This window comes from Diadema setosum, chromosome 12 (assembly GCF_964275005.1).
Source record: "Diadema setosum chromosome 12, eeDiaSeto1, whole genome shotgun sequence".
NCBI classification, from domain to species: Eukaryota; Metazoa; Echinodermata; class Echinoidea; order Diadematoida; family Diadematidae; genus Diadema; species Diadema setosum.
In genome coordinates, this window is record NC_092696.1 from 7453799 (window position 1) to 7473454 (window position 19656).

Genomic DNA, 19656 nt, shown 5'->3' on the forward strand with positions numbered 1-19656 from the left:
TGTGTGTATGTGAGTGTGTGTGTGTGTGCGCGCGTGTGTGTGAGTATGTGAGTGTGTGTGTGTGTGTATGTGTGTGTGTGTGTGTGTGTGAGTGTGTGTGTGTGTGTATGTGTATGTGTGTATGTGAGTGTGTGTGTGAGTGAGAGATTGGGTGGATATGAGTACTCTGCTGTCATGTGCTCCTTTTGAAAAGGTCATGACATGAATGCCGGCTTTTATGCCATGTGGATTCTAATGCTTAGTCCAGATGTGTTTTTCTTTGTCTTTCTCTGCAGTCTTCTCGCCAAAGGAGTTGCAAAGTGAATTTTAGAACATGAATTTTATATTGTTAATAATTAACTATTCATCTGATTTGATATTTTAATTACTGCAGCTGATTTGGATTTTATACTGATGACAATTCATTGTAATGACTGAATTTTTGTTTGTATTTTTATGTTTTATCTCAGGACCTTGATGAAAAACAGCTCATGCTGATCAAGCTATCCTGAATAAATATGTTTCAATAAATAAATAAATAAATGTTGCCTCATTTTCACGCCACTGTCACAAAGTCCACTATGGACATTCCCTGCTGGAAAGAACACAGTGTCCCACAGTTTAAAAGACAATGTGAAACACAGTGTGAACACATTGTGAACACACAATGTGAAATCTCTTCATGCTGTAATTTGAGCGTTTTAACAGTGTGAAACAAGGTGATTCACAGTGAACCAGAATATTACCTTATGAACTCTCTCTGAAAAACCACACCACAGTGTGAAATCATTTCCACACTGTTAAATTCGAGCGTTTTCACATACTTGAGTAGACGACTATGTGAACACACTGTGAGACACAGCTGTTCTTTCCAGTATAGGGTTACCTGGAAATCTGTGGTACTTGTGTTTTGTATTGGTCATAATAATAATGTATTTTACAATATAATTTTAATTTACACAGTGTGAAATAGTTTACGGCAAATATAGTATAGATTTTTGTTTTCATCAGTAACGGGGCAGAAAAATAACTGCTTGTCAAAATATTGGCACAAAGTAAGGTTTCGAACCAAAGTGTGAACAAACCGTTATCGTGGTCAACTTTGCATGAAATGTTTGGAAATTATGTCTTCATAAGTTATCGCAGTATAGCGTCTTTTAACGGCAGTGTTGATACACTGTGATATCATTGTAATATGGAAGTAATATTGTTTATCGTGTGCAAGGTTCACAATTTTACCATGTAGTCCGCTATGTATCGCAGTTTATAGTTATGGAATCAAAAAATTGCAATAATCCGTACATGTCTAAACATGTCTAAATGTGAAATGTCTGTAAATGTTTCGTTAAAATGCACGGTAACACATGTGGCGAGTTTACAAAACTATTGATCTTGGTGTTATTATATTGTACGTTGTCCAGCACTTTATGTGTAATCGTTTGTACACTTCCGCGTACCAAATTTGAGGGAATAGAGTTATGTACCACATTTTTCTTTTCTTTTTTTTTGGTTTATATGTATCAAAACAATATTATTTGTATGGGACATTTTCGGCATTACTCTTATGCGACACAGATTATTCGCATAGTCTGCTGAAGAGTGGCAAATGCGGTATCGAGAAGTTTGTCCAAAGCTTTTAAGGCCTTTTGTATTTATTTATTTTTTTTTTTTACAATTTCAATGACTACATTCCTTAGTTTGCAGCTTTTAAGCACTTCAGCATCCATAATTTGAATACTACGACGAGCTACTAATGTACTGGAGCAGCTGATCCAGACTTAATTACACAATTATTCACAAAAGAAAAAGATTATGAAATAAGACAGTTCAATATCAGTATACTTTTATGAGAGTCGTTGCACAGACATTTATGCCTGCTTCGCATGAACGATTGCCACTCTCCCCTGATTGGCTGATTTTTCTTTCTTTTTTTTTTTTTCGTGTGACTGGATGACCGCTCGTGTTATAGTATTTGGTAGTGAAGTATGTGCAATGCGTGCACGTATGGATAGACTAAAAACCAGCCACAATCTGAACTGTTAATAATGCAGCTTCTGTGCATCTGAAGGTATAGCCCAGAATCGACTCCAAAGTGCGTGCATCCCTGAAGTCGTTATCATTCGCCAGGTTCCTCCTAGAAGTACCGACGGCCTCTCAGAGCTCTAATTTTGTTGACGTTCCTGTTATCTGGGGCAGGTGAGAAAAATACATTCTTTGCATTGAGAAGTTTGCCCTAAAGGCATGTTTAAAATCATATTCGTCCTCCAAAGCACTAATTAATTCATTAAGTTCGAGAACAATTTAGCAGCCATGTTAGCGTGAGCATGCTAACATTTCATTTCATTTCCTTTTTCTATTTGTCTTCCATGTATACTCATCTCCAAATTAAATGTAATCTAATCAAACAGGATTTGCACATATCGAAACATGATTTTTCATTATGCATAGGTCCGATGACTACCATTTTCCTTATTCTTTTTCTTTTATTCTTTTTTTTTTTTTTGGCGACGCACAATTTCTCCACTCAAGAGTTGATATTACGCTTACTATGCAATCTTCAATAAATGAAGAGTTTGTTCGCAAAAACCGACAAGTCCATATTTGCTAAATGGAGATATTTGCGATTAAAGGTCAAGAAAAATAAAGAAAATAATAAGAAAAATTTGGCTTCTTTTGACCATAACTTCAAAAATGTACCTTTGTATGTAGTGACCAATATATCATTTAAAAGGTATTATTTTGTACTTTATGACAGAGACCATACTTCAAAATCTTCAAAAATGGACTTATCGGTTTTTGCGAACAAACTCTTCAAATGTTACAGCATCTGCTTCCTCCCGAACTCCACGTATGGACTTAGCTAAATTCCAATTGGTTCCTTAGTAAAACTGAAGATCTGAATATAAGAACGACCCAAGTCCAATTTTTGGCCAATTCAGTTTGACATGGGAAATTGTAGCTTATTCATGGACTCATCTTGAACTTGAACTTGAACTTGAACTTTATTCTATCGATCCCTTTCGGAGTATGAGAACATAGTTTACATTCTATATACATGTCTATTATACATACATACAAGCATGAATACATGTACATGAAAAAAAAAGGAATATGAGTAAATGTGTAATATAACAGGCTAACAGTTATAACAAGATGGCAAAAAGTATCGGAAAGATGAAGCTATATTAAATACTGAAACTATCAGTTCGCTTTTTCATCACACTTGCAAATCAGAACAGATATAACTTGAATAATATTAATCAATAAGTATGTTAAACGACTTGTGTATAAATAATAAATCCTAATTACTCCCGGAAGTGCCTGAAATGAATGAGTTAAATCTTATATGAATGTAGCCATTCGAATGAAGGACTTGGGTCATTCTTACATTCATAATAGCTCCCTCTCTCGTCCTTCTCTCATCACTATAGCAGAATATTATGTATATGATTCAAAGAACGACCCAAGTCCATCACACAAAATGGCCTCTCCACAATTAATGTAAATGTTAATTGTCATAACAATATATGTTCTAATTCGTATATACAATGTTGCCTTCCCATCACAGTTAAATTTATTGGACACATAAAAAAAATATGACGTTTGTTGTTTTTTTTTTTCGTAAAGTTTACTCGAAATGGTCTTCCATGGACTTGGGTCGTTCTTATATTAAGATATTTAATTACACTTTGCGAGTACCTCCAATTGCCCATATTGCATATAAATTTGAAAGTCAGATTATAGGAGGCTCTCAGTTATAGTGCATTTTCTTTTCCTCCTTTTTTAAACATAATAAAGTAAGAATTTTGATCAATTTCGATTAAAAAGAAAGAGGTAGGCGAAGGTGTTTTTTTTTTCTTCAAAAAGATGATGTTAAAAGGGAAGTGATTACAGAACTTAACAAATGCCAGGTGAAAGGGAATGTCTTTCTTTTGATGTCAGTACCCCCCCCCCCCTCCAAAAAAAAAAAAATGATGAAATATATACACCTAGCTTTAGCGTTAGTAAATTTACTGACACTATAAGTTTTTTCTCATTGCCTTTATTGGCCGATAACAGAAAATCATTATGAGAGACTGTAAATTGAGTCGATCTGTTTGAACATTAGAGTAATTCACAGGGTTAAGGTTTTTTTTCTTCTTTTTTTTTTGTTTTAGATCTGACGATATCCCCTCAATTAGCCCATAATCACGAAACCTAGTCGAGAATCGGAAACTATTTTTGTTGATGATGTATAAAACTTCTCTTGAAACACGTATAACGTTCTATTAATAGAATATTCTTAATTATATTACCCAATTTATGCATTAATCATTAAAGCTGAGATAAAATGTCGTAAATCGTAGAAATCGTAAAGTTGGTATTAGAGATTATTCACAATGTAAACAACAATAAACTGTAAGAAAAGGAAAGCTCTCATCATTGATCTTCTGTATGTAAATGAAAATGCAAACATTTCTTTCAAGATCGAATAACCATAAGAGCCAGCTCGGAACCAAGTCAAATATGGTTTTCCAAATGTTTATTTCAATACACACGGAATTTGGTAGTTACTATCCTTTAAAACAATTTAACTTTTTTTTTTTTTTTCAATCAAAGAAATTCAGCGTATTTTTTTTCTTTCCCATTGTGGAAGAAAGAGTTAAGGGCATAACAAATATTTTGGAAATTAAAGGGTCACGGTTTGAATGGTTTGACACTGTTAATGATATTATACCTTCTTTAACACATTTTGCTTTAAGTGTGTTGATTGCAAGACAATGATATTAAAATCGATGAAGTTATTTTTCAGTTGAAAACGTTCAAAAAGTGCTAATTCAGGTAATCTTTACCAAAAAAATAGTTGAAAAAATGTGTGCTTGTTATATAAGCTTACTGTAATTTTGGAAATGGGAAAAAAAAAGGGGGGTGTTATGATTGACGGTGTGGTTTCAGAAAGAAACATTCTGCCATGTACACTTTACTAATTTTCATAGATAAGATTGATCTCTAATGCGCCAATGATCATTCCTACACACCTACTGCTGGCATTTTCTTGGACCTGCCCAAGTCATATTTTATCATATCCCATTATGGAAGCTGTGGAAAGACTTTCGATTGGTTCAAATAGCTATCTTTCTAATAGGACACAATTGAGTATATGACTATAAGAACGACCCAAGTCCAATTTTTGGCCAAATTTAGGTTGACATGGGAAATTGTAGCTTATGCATGGACTCATCTTGTGTGTAAATGATAAATCCTAATTACCCACGGAAGTGCCTGAAATGAATGAGTTAAATCTTATATTAATGTAAGAATGAAGGACTTGGGTCATTCTTACATTCATATAATAGCGCCCTCTCTTATCCTTCTCCCATCTCTATAGCAGAATATCATGTATATGAATCAAAGAACGACCCAAGTCCACCACACAAAATGGCCTCTCCACAATTAATGTAAATGTTAATTGTCATAATAATATATGTTCTAATTTGTATATACAATGTTGCCTTCCCATCACAGTTAAATAGAATATTATTGGACAAATAAAAAAAGATATGAAATTGTTTTTTTTTAGTTTACTCGAAATGATCTTCCATGGACTTTGGTCGTTCTTATATTCATATACTCAATTTGTTGTTATAAATGGTCATAAATCTAGTTCTCAAAACATACGCCATGTATATGTCTTAACCTGCCATTCGTTTTGCATGAAACGGTGGACCTGGTTTTTGTTTTTGTTTGTATATATATATATATATATATATATATATATATATGTTATTCTAACACTGCCACAAGGATCCTTACTCGGTCCACTACTTTTAATACTTTATATAAAGGATTTACCTAGTTCCTCCGACTTGTATTCTGTTATTCCTTTGGCAAATTACGTCAACAAACATTTTGCACATCCTGAACTTGAAGCCTTTTTTTAGATATTGATGTGTTTTTTTTTTTCTCTAAGATCGGTAAATCTGTAAATTCAAAAAAATCAAAAAGTCAATTATTGTGTTCAATACCAATTATCAGAAAAATCCCCTTCTTTTAATAGTCACATGAAAATAGATAATGTTAATTCGCAGTAAACTGATTGTATCAAAACTGAAAGGGATGGTACAGTATTGGTGGAGATGAGAATTTGGCTTTTAAATTTTCGCGAGATACCAAGAAAACACTTATGAAATAGTACAGAGCATACCCTTTCAAGAGGAAATCAAAGTTCATTTGACGAAAATCGGGTTTGGAATAACTGAAACATCCAAAAACAAAGTAAAACAAAGCGATCGTAATAAAGTGTGGGTCCCACACTTGAGAATCGCTCTGTTTTGGATATCTCAGCCATTTCAAAACCAATTTTCATCAAATAAACGTTGAATTCCTCATGGAATTACATGCTTTTTAATATTTCATGAGGGGTTTCTCATTATCTCACCAAAAATGTTAGAAACCTGAAATTAGCTCTCAACCAAAACTATACGATCCCTTTAACGTGTATTGATAATGACCTCTCATGGAAATCCCATGTTAATTATTTTATATAAATTCCTTCAAAAACAATGGAACACTGGAAAACCTTTACAAACTGAAAGATATTTTACATTAGAATTATACAAATATTGTTATCATTATTTTGATAAATTCAAACATATATTTTGACATTCTAGTGTGGGGAAATACTGAATCATCTTTCTGAAAACATTCGCTTCACCTCCAGAAACGTACCGTTAGAATCGTTAACAAGAAGCGTTTTTCGCCTATACAAAGAACAAACGAACTGTTTATTAAAAAAAAAATAGAATATTTCGGCTATGTGATTTCTTATAACATCAGTATGTTCATCTACATATTTTCCACAGATGATCTCCTCTGTGCATTTTCAAACATCCTTAAATGAAACGATTTATTTCATATTTACCCTACTCCACCCCACCCCTTGAAAACAGGCTATCTAATGCAATACCATTGACAAGCAGTGTCTTTGCCAATGTAAAGGGTCGATCATTTCATCTTAAAGTAGAGATAACAGCTGCTCTTGTGTGGCGTCTTTGAAAATCTATTTTCTACTTGTATACAAAAGCGGGTGTGTATCCATTCCATTCATAGCAGCATATATTTCTATGTCTTTTCTATCTTTCTGTCTTTTCTTCTTCTTTCATTTTCAGGTATTCCTAACTCACCTTCCTTCCGATCAATAATTTCTTCGTGGATTTCCTCTCGTGTAACTTTTCTCAATTTCAATTTCAATCACTGCCCCCCCCCCCCCCAAGGAAAAACGCAGTTATTCCTAACTCCCCTTCCTTCCGATCAATAATTTCTTCGTGGATTTCCTCTTGTGTAACTTTTCTCAATTTCAATTTCAATCTCTGCCCCCCCCCCCATAAGCAAGGAAAAACGCAGTATCTTCATCCAGCTCTATTTCTCAACAACCGAGATATTCACCATTTTATATTTTTGCCAAAGCCCCTGGAAAATATACTCATAAAATATACTCCTTCATTGTGGAATTTTAGTCTATCTAGCAACCAATTTTCCTGGAAAATATCATTTTGTGTCTTTGTTTTGTTTTAAGTTATTGATGAAAATGTAGATACTTTGGGGAAACCCCATGCAATTAACTGATTTCCCCAAGAAAAAACGCAGTAATGGAACGAATTTCCCCAAGGAAAAACGCAGTATCTACAGCGGAATGACTAGGATTAATCTTCTGCCATAATTATGTATGCATGTATACATCCTTGTACAAGTAATCATGATGCGCCATCCTCAACCTTGGGCCCTGGGGGATGAATCCTCCATCCCCCCATTTATGCCCTGATTACAGAGCAGGCTTCATAACAGTAACAAATAACAGATCGTTCTTGGAGCGTTTTGCTTTTTCAGATTTCAGCTCAAACCTAAAAAGTACAACATTCCCAGACCGATCTAGCTGTAACGTTACGTGTTTAATATGAAGCTTGCCAGGGCTGTAATGTGGTGCTACATGGCCTAGCCGCTAACTAGCATCTAGATCTAGATCTGTACAGTCTAGGCTAGAGTCTGTGTAGAATAAATTTAATAAATTTAAATATGATGTTTGGACCTAGATCGATCTAGACTAGTTTTTATACATCGTTTATTCTAGGCTGGCTACGTAGCAGGCTACACGAGTCTACAGCTTCAGGCTATACATGCACGATACTGACAGAAAAAAAAATAGCCTAGAAGGTTTAGTCTAAGTCCTACACGAGACATGACTCTTTAATTAGAAAAAATACATCTAGGTTTAGATCGAAGTTACATCCGCTCTCTAGAGCTAGGCCTATTCCTTCTGGATCGAGCCAAAGTTGTTTATGTCATGTAAATTTGTAATGTAACTTTTTCACTTGTAAGTTGTAGCATGCAGCATGGGATCATGCATGCATTTTACGCAACCAAGTCTCACTATAGGCACTAGATAAGAAATAAAATAGAAATTATTCTTAACTGTCTCTATTTTGTCAATGATTTTCACATAATCTATTGTCAGCTATTTAATTTTAAGACAGTATGGCATGGAGTAGATAATTGAACATTGACACTTTACTAGACTTAGGATTCTAAGTGGTTAGGTTTTAGTTTTAGACTTCTTACCCAGGTACTTAGTTTTATCATTAGGCCTATTCTAGTCACACACTAGATCTTTCTTTAGACTGTCGGAATATGGCCCCTGTGTTCTGATTAACGTTAAGTCTAACGTTAGAAAAGAGACGCAAGACTCAAACGTTACTGTCTCTAAGAGACAAGTCTTAGACTTAGATCTATAGGGTCTAACATGTTACATAACCTGACGTTTATCCAACACAACACAAATAGGTCTAGATCTATTGCCTTTCGCCGAAACTTTCGGATTCGGAGCCTGAGGAATTTTGACTAGGGTCTAGGCCTAACAAAGTTACTTCACAACAAGTTAATATTGAAATAGTACGGAAGATGTTTATCATCGAGGTAGAATATAAAAAAATAAAGCTGATCGTTTGTCACACGAAGCGAGGTAAACACAAATTTATGCATTTGTGTTTACCTCGCTTCGTGTGACAAACATGCATTTGTGTTTACCTCGCTTCGTATGACAAACGATCAGCTTTATTCTTTCAATATTGAAGTAGTTTTGAATAAATTACTCATTATCTGCAGATAAATTTTTCTTGAGGGCTAGGCTCACGAGTATTTTTCCACGCGACGACATTTTGTTTTAATCCAAGTACACACTCACACTGTTGGCTGACTAGCCGGGCCCTGTGTTGACTGCATGCTCAGTGCAGCTAGCTGCAAGCTGTCAGTGTTGTGCTGTGATACAAATGATGCACAGGATAGAGTGCGTTAGTGGAGATGTAGCGCACTCGAGGGTATTTACAATAATGTGAAACATGCACTAGGCGATGCCGAGTGCATGTTGCACTAAATTGTAAATACCCGAGAGTGAGCTGCATCTCACTAACGCCACGAATAATCCTGTGCATCATTTATTTTATAAAATGGGTCGAAAACTAACAGCATTTTTCACGTACCTTTGTGGGTCAAAAATCAAGATGTCCGAAGATGTTCGTCCCAAACATTTACGCACGTCGCACTCGGAAATCCCGCACATATAAGTACTGTACGTATAAGAGTATACGTACGCCACACATGTTATGCATGCACAAGAAAGGCCGGCCGGCAGCCCGAACTAGAAGTTGTTTACAGGATTGACAGGGCGTATAGTAGCGCGCGACGCACTTGTAACAACTGATTAAGTGCGCACTGCTAGTGTAAACATTGTGACGTCACGCCGTGCATATGTTAGTGAGAAATTGATGCACAAACACGTGACTCATTTCAGCGCTTCCAATTGGCTACATTCTTGAACCCATTTTATAAATTGTTTTAATGTGCACTCGGTTAGTCTTAATCATACACTGTGTTTTATATAAGGATCACGACCTCATCAGGATATTTACTAATCATTATTGTTTCGTATAGATATATATTTTGAACATTATGTTTTATTATTGAGCAAGTATATCTAAAGAAAGTAATTTACGTTCAAATTACAGAACAACCGGCAAAGTATTCACATATATAAATAACAGTGTCTGGTAATTCAGACTAGCTTTGTAGATACTGCGTTTTTCCTCGGGGAAATATTCATCATGTAGATACTGCTTTTTTCCTTGGGGAAAGTGCAAGTTAAGTGTAGATACTGCGTTTGACAGTTACGGAAAAGTAGTTTTCCAAACATTTTTTTTTTTCAAAAATCTGAATATGTCATATGAACAAAGATTGCCCACTGACTATATTTATACAAAAAAAGTGAAATTCGACAAAAATGTCAGATACTGCGTTTTTCCTGGGGGGGGGGGCAGGGGCAGATCTTGTCTTCTGTTCTTTCTTTCTGCTGGTTATCCTTCTCTCCATCTTCCTTTCTTTATTTCTCTCTCCAATATGTGTTTTATTTTTCTTATGTTTGTTTCTGATGTAGGACCTATTTTTTTCTCATTTCCTTTTCTACAAGTATGATTATTTCTATCTTTACTATTCATCTTTTCCTTCCTCCAGATTTTATTCATCTCTTCTTACCTCATTCAATCTTTGCTTTCAGTCTTTAATTTGTCGTCTGCATTCCTATTTTCCTTTCAGTCATATCAATCTCTCACCTTCCTTGTATTTTCTTCTTTCTATGTTTTTTCCAGGTCTGCCTTTTTTTATATCTTTTTGTCCACTCAATAAAAAAACCCCGACCCTTCCCAGAAAAAAAGGACTTTTTCAACATAAAAAGTGTATGTGTGGGGCTGTCTCACGAATTAAGTGGCAATGCTCATGTTTCGCAAAGAGAAAAATAATAGTGGAAAGGTGGCAATGTTGTCGAATATGTTGACTTTCAACGAAGTCTGATATATGTACACATATTTTGGAAAGGAAACCACAAAACTCCTCGTGTCCTAAAAGGTAGTTTTTAGGTTGATTAACGCACACGGGAAACTATAATCAAAGTTCAAGTTCAAGTTCGAGTTCAAATTTTATTCGTTTTTCCACAAGCGAAATAATTGTCAATATGCACTGTGTAAAAAAAAAAATGGAGGGACCCACTAAAAAGACAATGCTTGTAGATTGTGGTCCCCTCTTGTATTAAAAGCTTGATGCAAAAATTGATTGAAAACAGCGACAAAGCAGCACAAAAAGTTTGGTACAAAACGTTTGGCAGCCCACTAAGAGACAGACGGACAAACAGTTAATACACACAAAACAACAACAACCAAAATGATGAGCATGGGACAAGACAGGGGCAGCAACAAGACTACTTGTAGGAAAATAAAACTGACTTGACGACACAAGAGGAAACAAGACTATAGCGTGACAAAGAGGTAACAGAATAGACAGGAATATGCAACAGAGACAAAGATCCTCGGAGGTTTGAGGAAGAAAAAGAAGAAAAGAATAAACAACAAACCTTTCAACTGCGAAGTATAGGTTAAAGAAGATTATCATTATCATAGTCAAAGCTTAGGCAATAGTAACAATAATGAAAAGAACGGCAATTCAAATTTTGCGGACGGGTAACAAAATAAGCTGATAAACTAATCTGATTTTGGGGGTCGTCATTATAGGATTGTAAAAAAAAAATACTTTAATCTCCTTTTAAATGAGTATATAGAAGGAGCAGATTTTATATCGTGATTCAGGGAATTCCAATAACTGGTTCAGTGTATAAGAGTATTTTTTGCTAGAATCATTCGAAGAAGTGGTAAGTGAAACTCGTTAGAGCGTCGGGTGGGGTGATTACGGAATGATTGGTTTTATTGGAACACAGAACCAAAGATAGGTGAATGGGAGTAAACTGTTATCATACATATACACAAATTGACATTACTTAAATAAAAATAATTGGTCGATTTTTAATAGCTATGATTACAGTCAAACAATGCATTTGTATGTGAACGTGTGGGAGAATTGGAAATGATACGGAGGGTTTTCTTTTTGCAGTAATAACACTCTATTCACCAGCGTCTGATGAGTATTGCCCCAAGCTAAAATTCCATAACTAAGGTAAGGGACAATCAAAGAGGAGTATAAAACAAGTAATGTCTTTTCAGGAATATAAAATTTCAGTCTATTCATAACACCTATATTACAAAAAAAAAATGTAGATATGATCAATATGTATTTTCCAAGAAAGTTTATTTTTTTACAAAAATACCAAGACATTTAAAATATAACACTTTTTAATTACAATCATCCAGAACTATTTCTGAATCCAAAGAATTAACAGTATTGCTGAAAAGCATAATTATAATTTGTTATTTGAACATTCAATGATAACTTGTTAACTCTGACCCAGTTGGTCACTTTTTTTCAATTCTGTTTTAACGTGTTGAACAAGAACGTCGATATCGTTATGCGCAAGAAAAACATTGGTGTCATCAGCAAAGTGTATAAAGGAAAGTACCTCTGAAACAGAGGAAAAATCATAGATATAATACAAATAACAGCGGTCCTGAAAGACCTCCCTTATAACTAAACCTGATACGTTTAACCGTTGATTTCAATGTTATATAATTATGTCATAAAGTGGGCGAACTCGCGGCGTAATATCCGATTCATTATATTACTTCCACATTTTGTCTATCTTGTGTCTCTCCTCTAAGTCTCTAGGAAATATCCACTGTTAAAGACCATAATATTATAGAAGGATATATCAGAGGTAGGCAATCATGGTGAAAATCATTCTATGTCCTCTTATTTTGTTTCCTACAGAATACGGAGACAGCGGCAAAGATGCACATGGACAGCGTGCCTTTCGGAATGTTCACTATATTGCATATCCTCATTTCCCTGTCTACAATAAAGACAGTGTCCGCAGTGGATCCACCCTGTCGTGTCGACAGGGACAAATGGGAAGCGTCGTGCAGGGATTTGGGACTATCGTCGGTGCCAAGAAACCTACCCGGTGACACTGTAAATCTTGATTTGAGCTTCAACAAAATTACCTCCTTGTACAATACGTCATTCCTCGTCTACAAGCAACTAAGAGTTCTGGAAATTATAGGAAACGACATTTTGTTCATAGAGAGTGGCACGTTCTTTCCTCTGTCATTTCTGCAGGGTCTGGATCTATCCGACAACCCACGTCTCCCGGTACTTCGAGGGGACATGTTTGGCACCACTAACCCCTTGACCATCCAGCTAAAGCGTTGCAACCTTATATCTTTCTCTGATGATCTCTTTAGGGCGATGGTTACAACGTCCAACTTAGAGTTAGAAGAAAATGCATTGCAGACCATAAACTGGACGAATTGCCACAACATGACATTTCACTACGTGTCGCTAAAGGACAACAAGTTCGCAGAGCTTTCGGAACAGTCTTTTGTAATGGACTGCAGCGTAAATTCTCTCATTCTCACCTTAAACCCTATACGTCTGGTTAGCCCAGCCACCATTTCGTCCCTTAAAGTTCGAAATCTTGTTATGTCAGAATTGCGGCTACCAGATGAAGAGCTGCAGCACCTCTTCCAAGGTGTAGGGTCGTCGTCAACAATAATATCCCTACGCATCGCTTTAGTAGGCCTCGATTTCATACGACCTGGGCTATTTGATGCATTAAGGGGAAAACAGCTTCGGCGGATAGATCTCTCCTTTAATCGACTTCGACAACTCAATCCAAGGGGATTCGAAAATTTGACTGGCGTGGAAAGATTGTATCTCGACTCTAACGACCTGGAAACGATTGAACCTAGCTATTTTGGGGGTATGTCCTCACTGAGAGTGCTGTCGTTAGCAAATAATCATATCTCTGTAATAAATGTGAACAGTTATATGTGGAATGTGAATCTTACTTTACTTAACCTCATGAAAAATAAATTCGTGCGAATAGGGGATCATGCATTTAATGGGCTGACGAATCTAAAGGTTTTAGATTTATCTGGCAACAACTTGAACCCACTAAACCACGTTACGCTTTCGGATTTAGAGTCGTTGAAAACTCTGAATGTGGCTGATTGCATCAACACGGGTGTACTTCAACTAAAAGTACATTCCTTGAAAATCTTGAACTTTACGAATACAACTGAAATCGATCCAAGTATGTTTTCACCTGGAAAACTTCAAAGGAACACTCCTCTTCTCCAAGAAATAAACTTCATGGATAGTGACTTAATAGGCTTTGATCTGTGGGATGACGATAAGGAAATATCCTCCTTTGTAGGGTTGCATAAATTACGTGAATTGAACCTTAATGGTGTCGACATGTCCTATATATTCAATGAAATGTTCCAAAACCTGACCAGTTTGCGAAACTTATATATAGATGGAAGTGCGTTAGATATAGATGTATACGACACCCTGCTAAAAGGGCTTTCCAGTCTACAAATTGTCAGTCTAGAAAAGAATTCTATTGATTTCGTTCCCGAATATTTTCTTAATGATACAGTTCAACTGCGAGAATTATCATTAGCTTCCAATGATGTAGTATTCCTGTACGGCAATTTGTTTCGAAACGTTGTAAACCTAACCCGATTAGATCTTTCATCCAATCGTCTCCTAACGCTACAATTCACAGCATTTGAGCCTGTACTTCTTACTCTTTCGGTACTCTCTTTGGAACAAAATCAATGGGTGTGTAACTGTTCACTTGAATGGTTACCTAAGTGGATTGCTCAGAACTCCGTCAAACTTGAAGATAGTCCTAGATGTTCATACGAAGGCTCATTTAGGTCCGCTGCAAGCAAGCTTTTGATTGATTTTGATCCAGTTAGAGAGTGTGGATCACACTATCTTCTCTACTCCTCAGTGGTAGTTAGCGCTTTGTGCGGTACACTCATCTGTCTGATCCTGATATACCACAATCGCTGGAAAATCGGGTACGGGATCTTTCTATGCAAGATCCACTTCATTGGTTACCGGGAAATCGTCCCCCAACAGCAGAGGGAAGATTGGCGGTATGATATGTACGTTATCACCCACGATGAGGACGAAGAGTGGACAGGTGAGATCTTCCGACGTGGTCTGGAAGAGAATCTGCCTGAATATGGCCGACTTGCCATTGGAGATGAGGCCCTAACGCTGGGGATGTACTACTTAGATTCCGTCAGTCGTCTCGTTGAAACCAGCTTCAAGGTGATCTTTCTCATCAGTGCAAACGCTCTCAAGAACCACATGTTCCTTCTTAAATTCCGAATCGCCCTGGATCATGTGAATGAGGTCCAAGTAGAAAAGATCGTGCTTGTGTTTCTACAAGAAATCCCGAACGCCGACCTGCCATTTCTCTTCCGCTTATTCCTCAGTGATAACCGGGCTTATCTCATGTGGCCGCAAGACCCTGAAGGGCAGGTCTACTTCTGGGAAAAGCTAGGAAGGTACATGAACGTCAACAGAGATTTCAACCCGCTCGTTCCCCCATAGGGAATAATATATATATACTGCATATATCAGTGGCGGATCCAGAGGGGGGGCGCATCCGGCGCACGCCCACCCCCCCCCCCTTTATTTTTCGTAAAAAACAAAAGAAATAATAATAAAAAAATGAAATGAAACCCGGAAGTGGCGCCAGAAATATTAGTCACGCCCCCCCCCCCCTTTACAGAATTCCTTGATCCGCCTCTGTATATATATATATTCGACACACGCAGTCGACGTTCAAAGTATCTGTCTACAACGGAGTGCGCTTTTGCTATCTTTCTTCTCATAATTATGAATAGATATGCAATTTATCTGGGGTTCTTTGTCACGTTAGTGGTGAGGTGGGTAAGACATTTGACTTTCAAAAGAGTGTCTCATGTTCGAGTTCTGCCGACTGCTCTATCCCTCTTTGGACAAGGTAGTTTTACAAACGATGCCTCACTCGAACCAAATTTAAACATGGTTATGTGGCAATGATTTCGTAGTAAAAATTGAGTATCTTAATATAAAACGGATCAAGTCCAATCCAGGTTATTTCAAGTCAATTTGTCAAATAAAATTATAGTTAATTATGATGGTAAGGCAACATTATAGTTTTTTAAGCATCTTTACTTGGACCATTCTTCGAATCATTTACAGATCATGCTAATGTAGGAATCTGATGAAATAGATATCTAAGAGAGTTGGCGAAAATCTAAATCAGGATGGCTTACAAAAGTGTAATGGCGAAATATGGTACAATGTCCCTCATCGCCTGGGTGGGGGGGGGGGGGGATAAGAAATGCAGGTAGGTGCTGTCCGTCTGTCCGGAAACGTATTTATGGTAACCGTTTGTGGTACCTAATGAGACACGGCACATGCATGTATGAGGGCCATTCTCCGAAAAAGTGTGCAAAACTGTGATTTTTATATTTTGTTCCTCAGAAATCTATTTTTTAGTTAAATTCATCCAAGATGTTAGACCTGTAAATGCATATCAATAAAGATATTAGGACATTCGGGATAATATTAGAAATACGATCCGAAGTTTGATGTAACCCTAAATACCCCATGTCGCCAGACAAGGAAGTGCGCACAGAACAAGTTGCTACTCGTTAACATATGATTCAAATCAAATCTGTTTTACCTCATTTCATTGCCCCTCGAGTGCCTGAATGAAAAATAATATTACATAACAATATGATGTTTTGATATTTCTCTAAGAGATCATTTATATCATGTCGCCAAATCGCAGTCAGATACGTTACCCTTTTTCAGACTCTAGAGAGAAGATCAAAGAAATGCCGCATGGCAGTGTAATTTCACGTGTTAAACAAAGTCACCCTAACGCATATATGCAACCATGATTGATTTATTGAATCTCTTGTTCCAATGTATAATTATGATCCGAAGCTGTGAAAGCCTAATGTTACGATGAGTTGATATCAGATACGTTACTTAAACTTTGCTTCATTTAGAAAAAAAAACGCTGTAAATAAAAACAAAGCTCAGATACTTTTGAATACTTCTAAATGATTGATCACACAACATAAATTGTTGGAGAAAATGAATATTTTTGCAGATTATAGTGTTAGAACGGTAACGGCACATCAGATACATTACCATCAAACATGTCAGATACGTTACCAATCAAATGTATCGTGCAGCAAGGTTAACCGCGATGCGCTTTTGCGGGCAGATTTAACCTGTTGACAACGTGCTCTATATAACTAGCTAAGAGGACATACAGTGTGTATCAATAAAAAGGTAATCCAGCTTTGGAGGGCTACTATTTCATAATTGTCGGCTATGGAGAGCGCAATGTTTGTTGTGTGGAAAGGGAAACTCTTCTTCTTTCTATTGATAGCTTATTATGTCGACAAATATCATGCATGACAAGGAACATGAACTTCAAAGACAACAATAGCAAATTTCACTTTTGCCAAGTTTGCGTTTTATTGTGAAGGAACAATGCATGTCTCACTACATGGATGAGATCTGTCAATGAAAGTGGCCAATAGGCCAGCATGCATGAATGCAGGGTTGTGTGTAGGGTTTGTGTTTAGGTTTTTTTTTTTTCTTTTCTAACATGTTATGGTCCACAACCTGTAACATAGTCATCTGTCCAATAACTTGGTCGCTCCCACAGAGGCCAAACTACACAGTCCATTTTTCTCTGTTCATAAAACACATAGCTTCCAGTGACAAACCATGTCTTGAATATAAAGAGAGAAAGTGGATAATGGTTTAGTCTTTATCTTCGAGTGATCCCTGAGGTCACTCCAAAATGAGTGAAAATGAACATTATCACTCAAAATTCACTCCAATTTCACTCTAAATTCACTCATTTTTTGTATTCACTCCTTTAAGAGTGAATACCTTCACTCGATTTTTTTTTTGAGAGTTATAGTAACAAAATGTCAGAACTATATCAAAAAAGAAGTATTGTGGATTTGTGCCTGCTTGGCTCTCGTATTTCACGTACATCTAAAAGTTTTATTGAAGAGTTACCTGATCTTGTATCTATGATGAGAACATTCTATATGTTTAGAAGTGCGGTGTTTTAACGAAAATAATCGTATTATGATGTTCTTACCAGTTAAAATGAATATATTGGCATGATTGGTGTTTGGTTTAAAATTGTATACTAACGGAACGTCTGGTACGTCAGATACGTTACCACACACCGTTCTTCTCATTCGATCCAAAATGTATTTAATCTGGCAGAGATGTTACCTGGCATTTGGTATTTACGAGAAATATAATATTTTTTTCATAAAGTTCATACATAATCAACGAGATTATTGATATGATTCAAACGCAGGTAAAAAGTTAGATTAGGGTAACATATTTTAAGCCGAAATATGTATAATGTCCTTGATCTTTATTTAGCCTTCACTTAATAAATTACGATAATTTGTAATACAGATTAGATCAAGGCTGACTCCAAACTGTTTCCATGATGTTTGTAGATGTTTAAGCTTGTAGTTTTACATAAGCGTTACCATTTTAAAGCAAGAAATAAACAGACAATCAACAGTTTCCTATGATGCTATACCCCTGGTAACGTATCTGATATTTGGTTTTAACATGCAAAAAGGACTGCATTTGGAAATGTTTCTATAAAAAAAAATGTGCGCTTTGCAGGTACGCTGCAAGTACGCTGCTAACAAATTTGGCCGCCACCTCTAGCCACTTTTTTCAGCCACATTAAATTGTTCATAACATTATTTCGCGCATTCGATTGTAGTCACAACGCATTGTAAGGGCTACACAATCAACATATGGCTTCAATTGACTGTAGAGGGCCTGCTTAGAGCAGATCAGAGTGCTTGCTGCATGCTAGGGCACCTCTTTATTGCTGTTAACAAGTGAGTCGATGGAAAGAAGAACCTCACAAATTGCACACAAAATGAAGTGTTTAGATGTTGCCATGTTGCACTGTTACTTTTGGTAACCGTTTTGATAAGTTTTAGGGATCGAACTGGCATATTATAACCAGATTAACCGATTCTTTCCTTTAAAGAATTCCAGTTGTTTTAAACGTGCACGAATATAATCATCAGTGGATTAAGCCAGGGTACATTAATTTTGTGTAAGTTACCATAGTTACGCCTGACGTATCATACAATTTTCTTAATACATGGCAGATCGATCCTTAGGAGATATGAAGACTTATAATGTTGGGACGTATTTCAGTATTATGCCTGCTTTATGGTACTGTATGTATACGTTATTGATCAGCTTGTGTGGATCGTTGACATTGAGTTATGTAATAGAGTTGATACATTTGATATACTTTTTAATAAAGTGACCTATCTGCTCGCTGCTAACAGAGGCATGATGTGGAACGGATTAGCTGGTTTGTCCTGACGTGTCGCCATGTGTGCCCTAGTCCAGTGCGAGACCTGTGGGAGCCACGTGCCCTACCACATACCATCCAACAACACACACAACCTAAAGTAATACACCAACCAAACTTTATAACCCCTCACAGCATGATTCCCAGAAAGCTAATGAGCATTTTTCCCTACAGGGCATATTATAATTCTGATGCGCTGGAAAATTCTGATCCACTGTGCGGCAGTGCAACTGCTATATCAGCCTTTTTCCCCAAGACCCACTCTCTGTACGGTGACGAGCCAGCTACAACCATCACAGGGCCTTGTGAAAAGGCTACTGCTATAGCCGTAGCCCCCCATTCTCGCCTTTTAAATTCACCTGCAATATTCTTTGTAGGCGCATTTCACACTCCCACAATGTCCCTCGAGCAAGAGTTTGAATCATTTTACCCTCGTTCACGAACAGCCGTTGTATGCATAT

General features: G+C 36.6%; 1 protein-coding gene across 1 annotated transcript in view; it reads left to right on the top strand.

Annotated features, from left to right (window-relative positions):
- LOC140236331 (uncharacterized) overlaps positions 1–15357 on the top strand; it is a 44058-nt gene extending 28701 nt beyond the window's left edge. The window contains exon 2 of the mRNA XM_072316286.1: positions 12715–15357. Coding sequence (XP_072172387.1) covers positions 12715–15357 — 2643 coding nt within the window. The remainder of the gene's footprint in view (positions 1–12714) is intronic.
- Positions 15358–19656: the final 4299 nt, after the last annotated feature.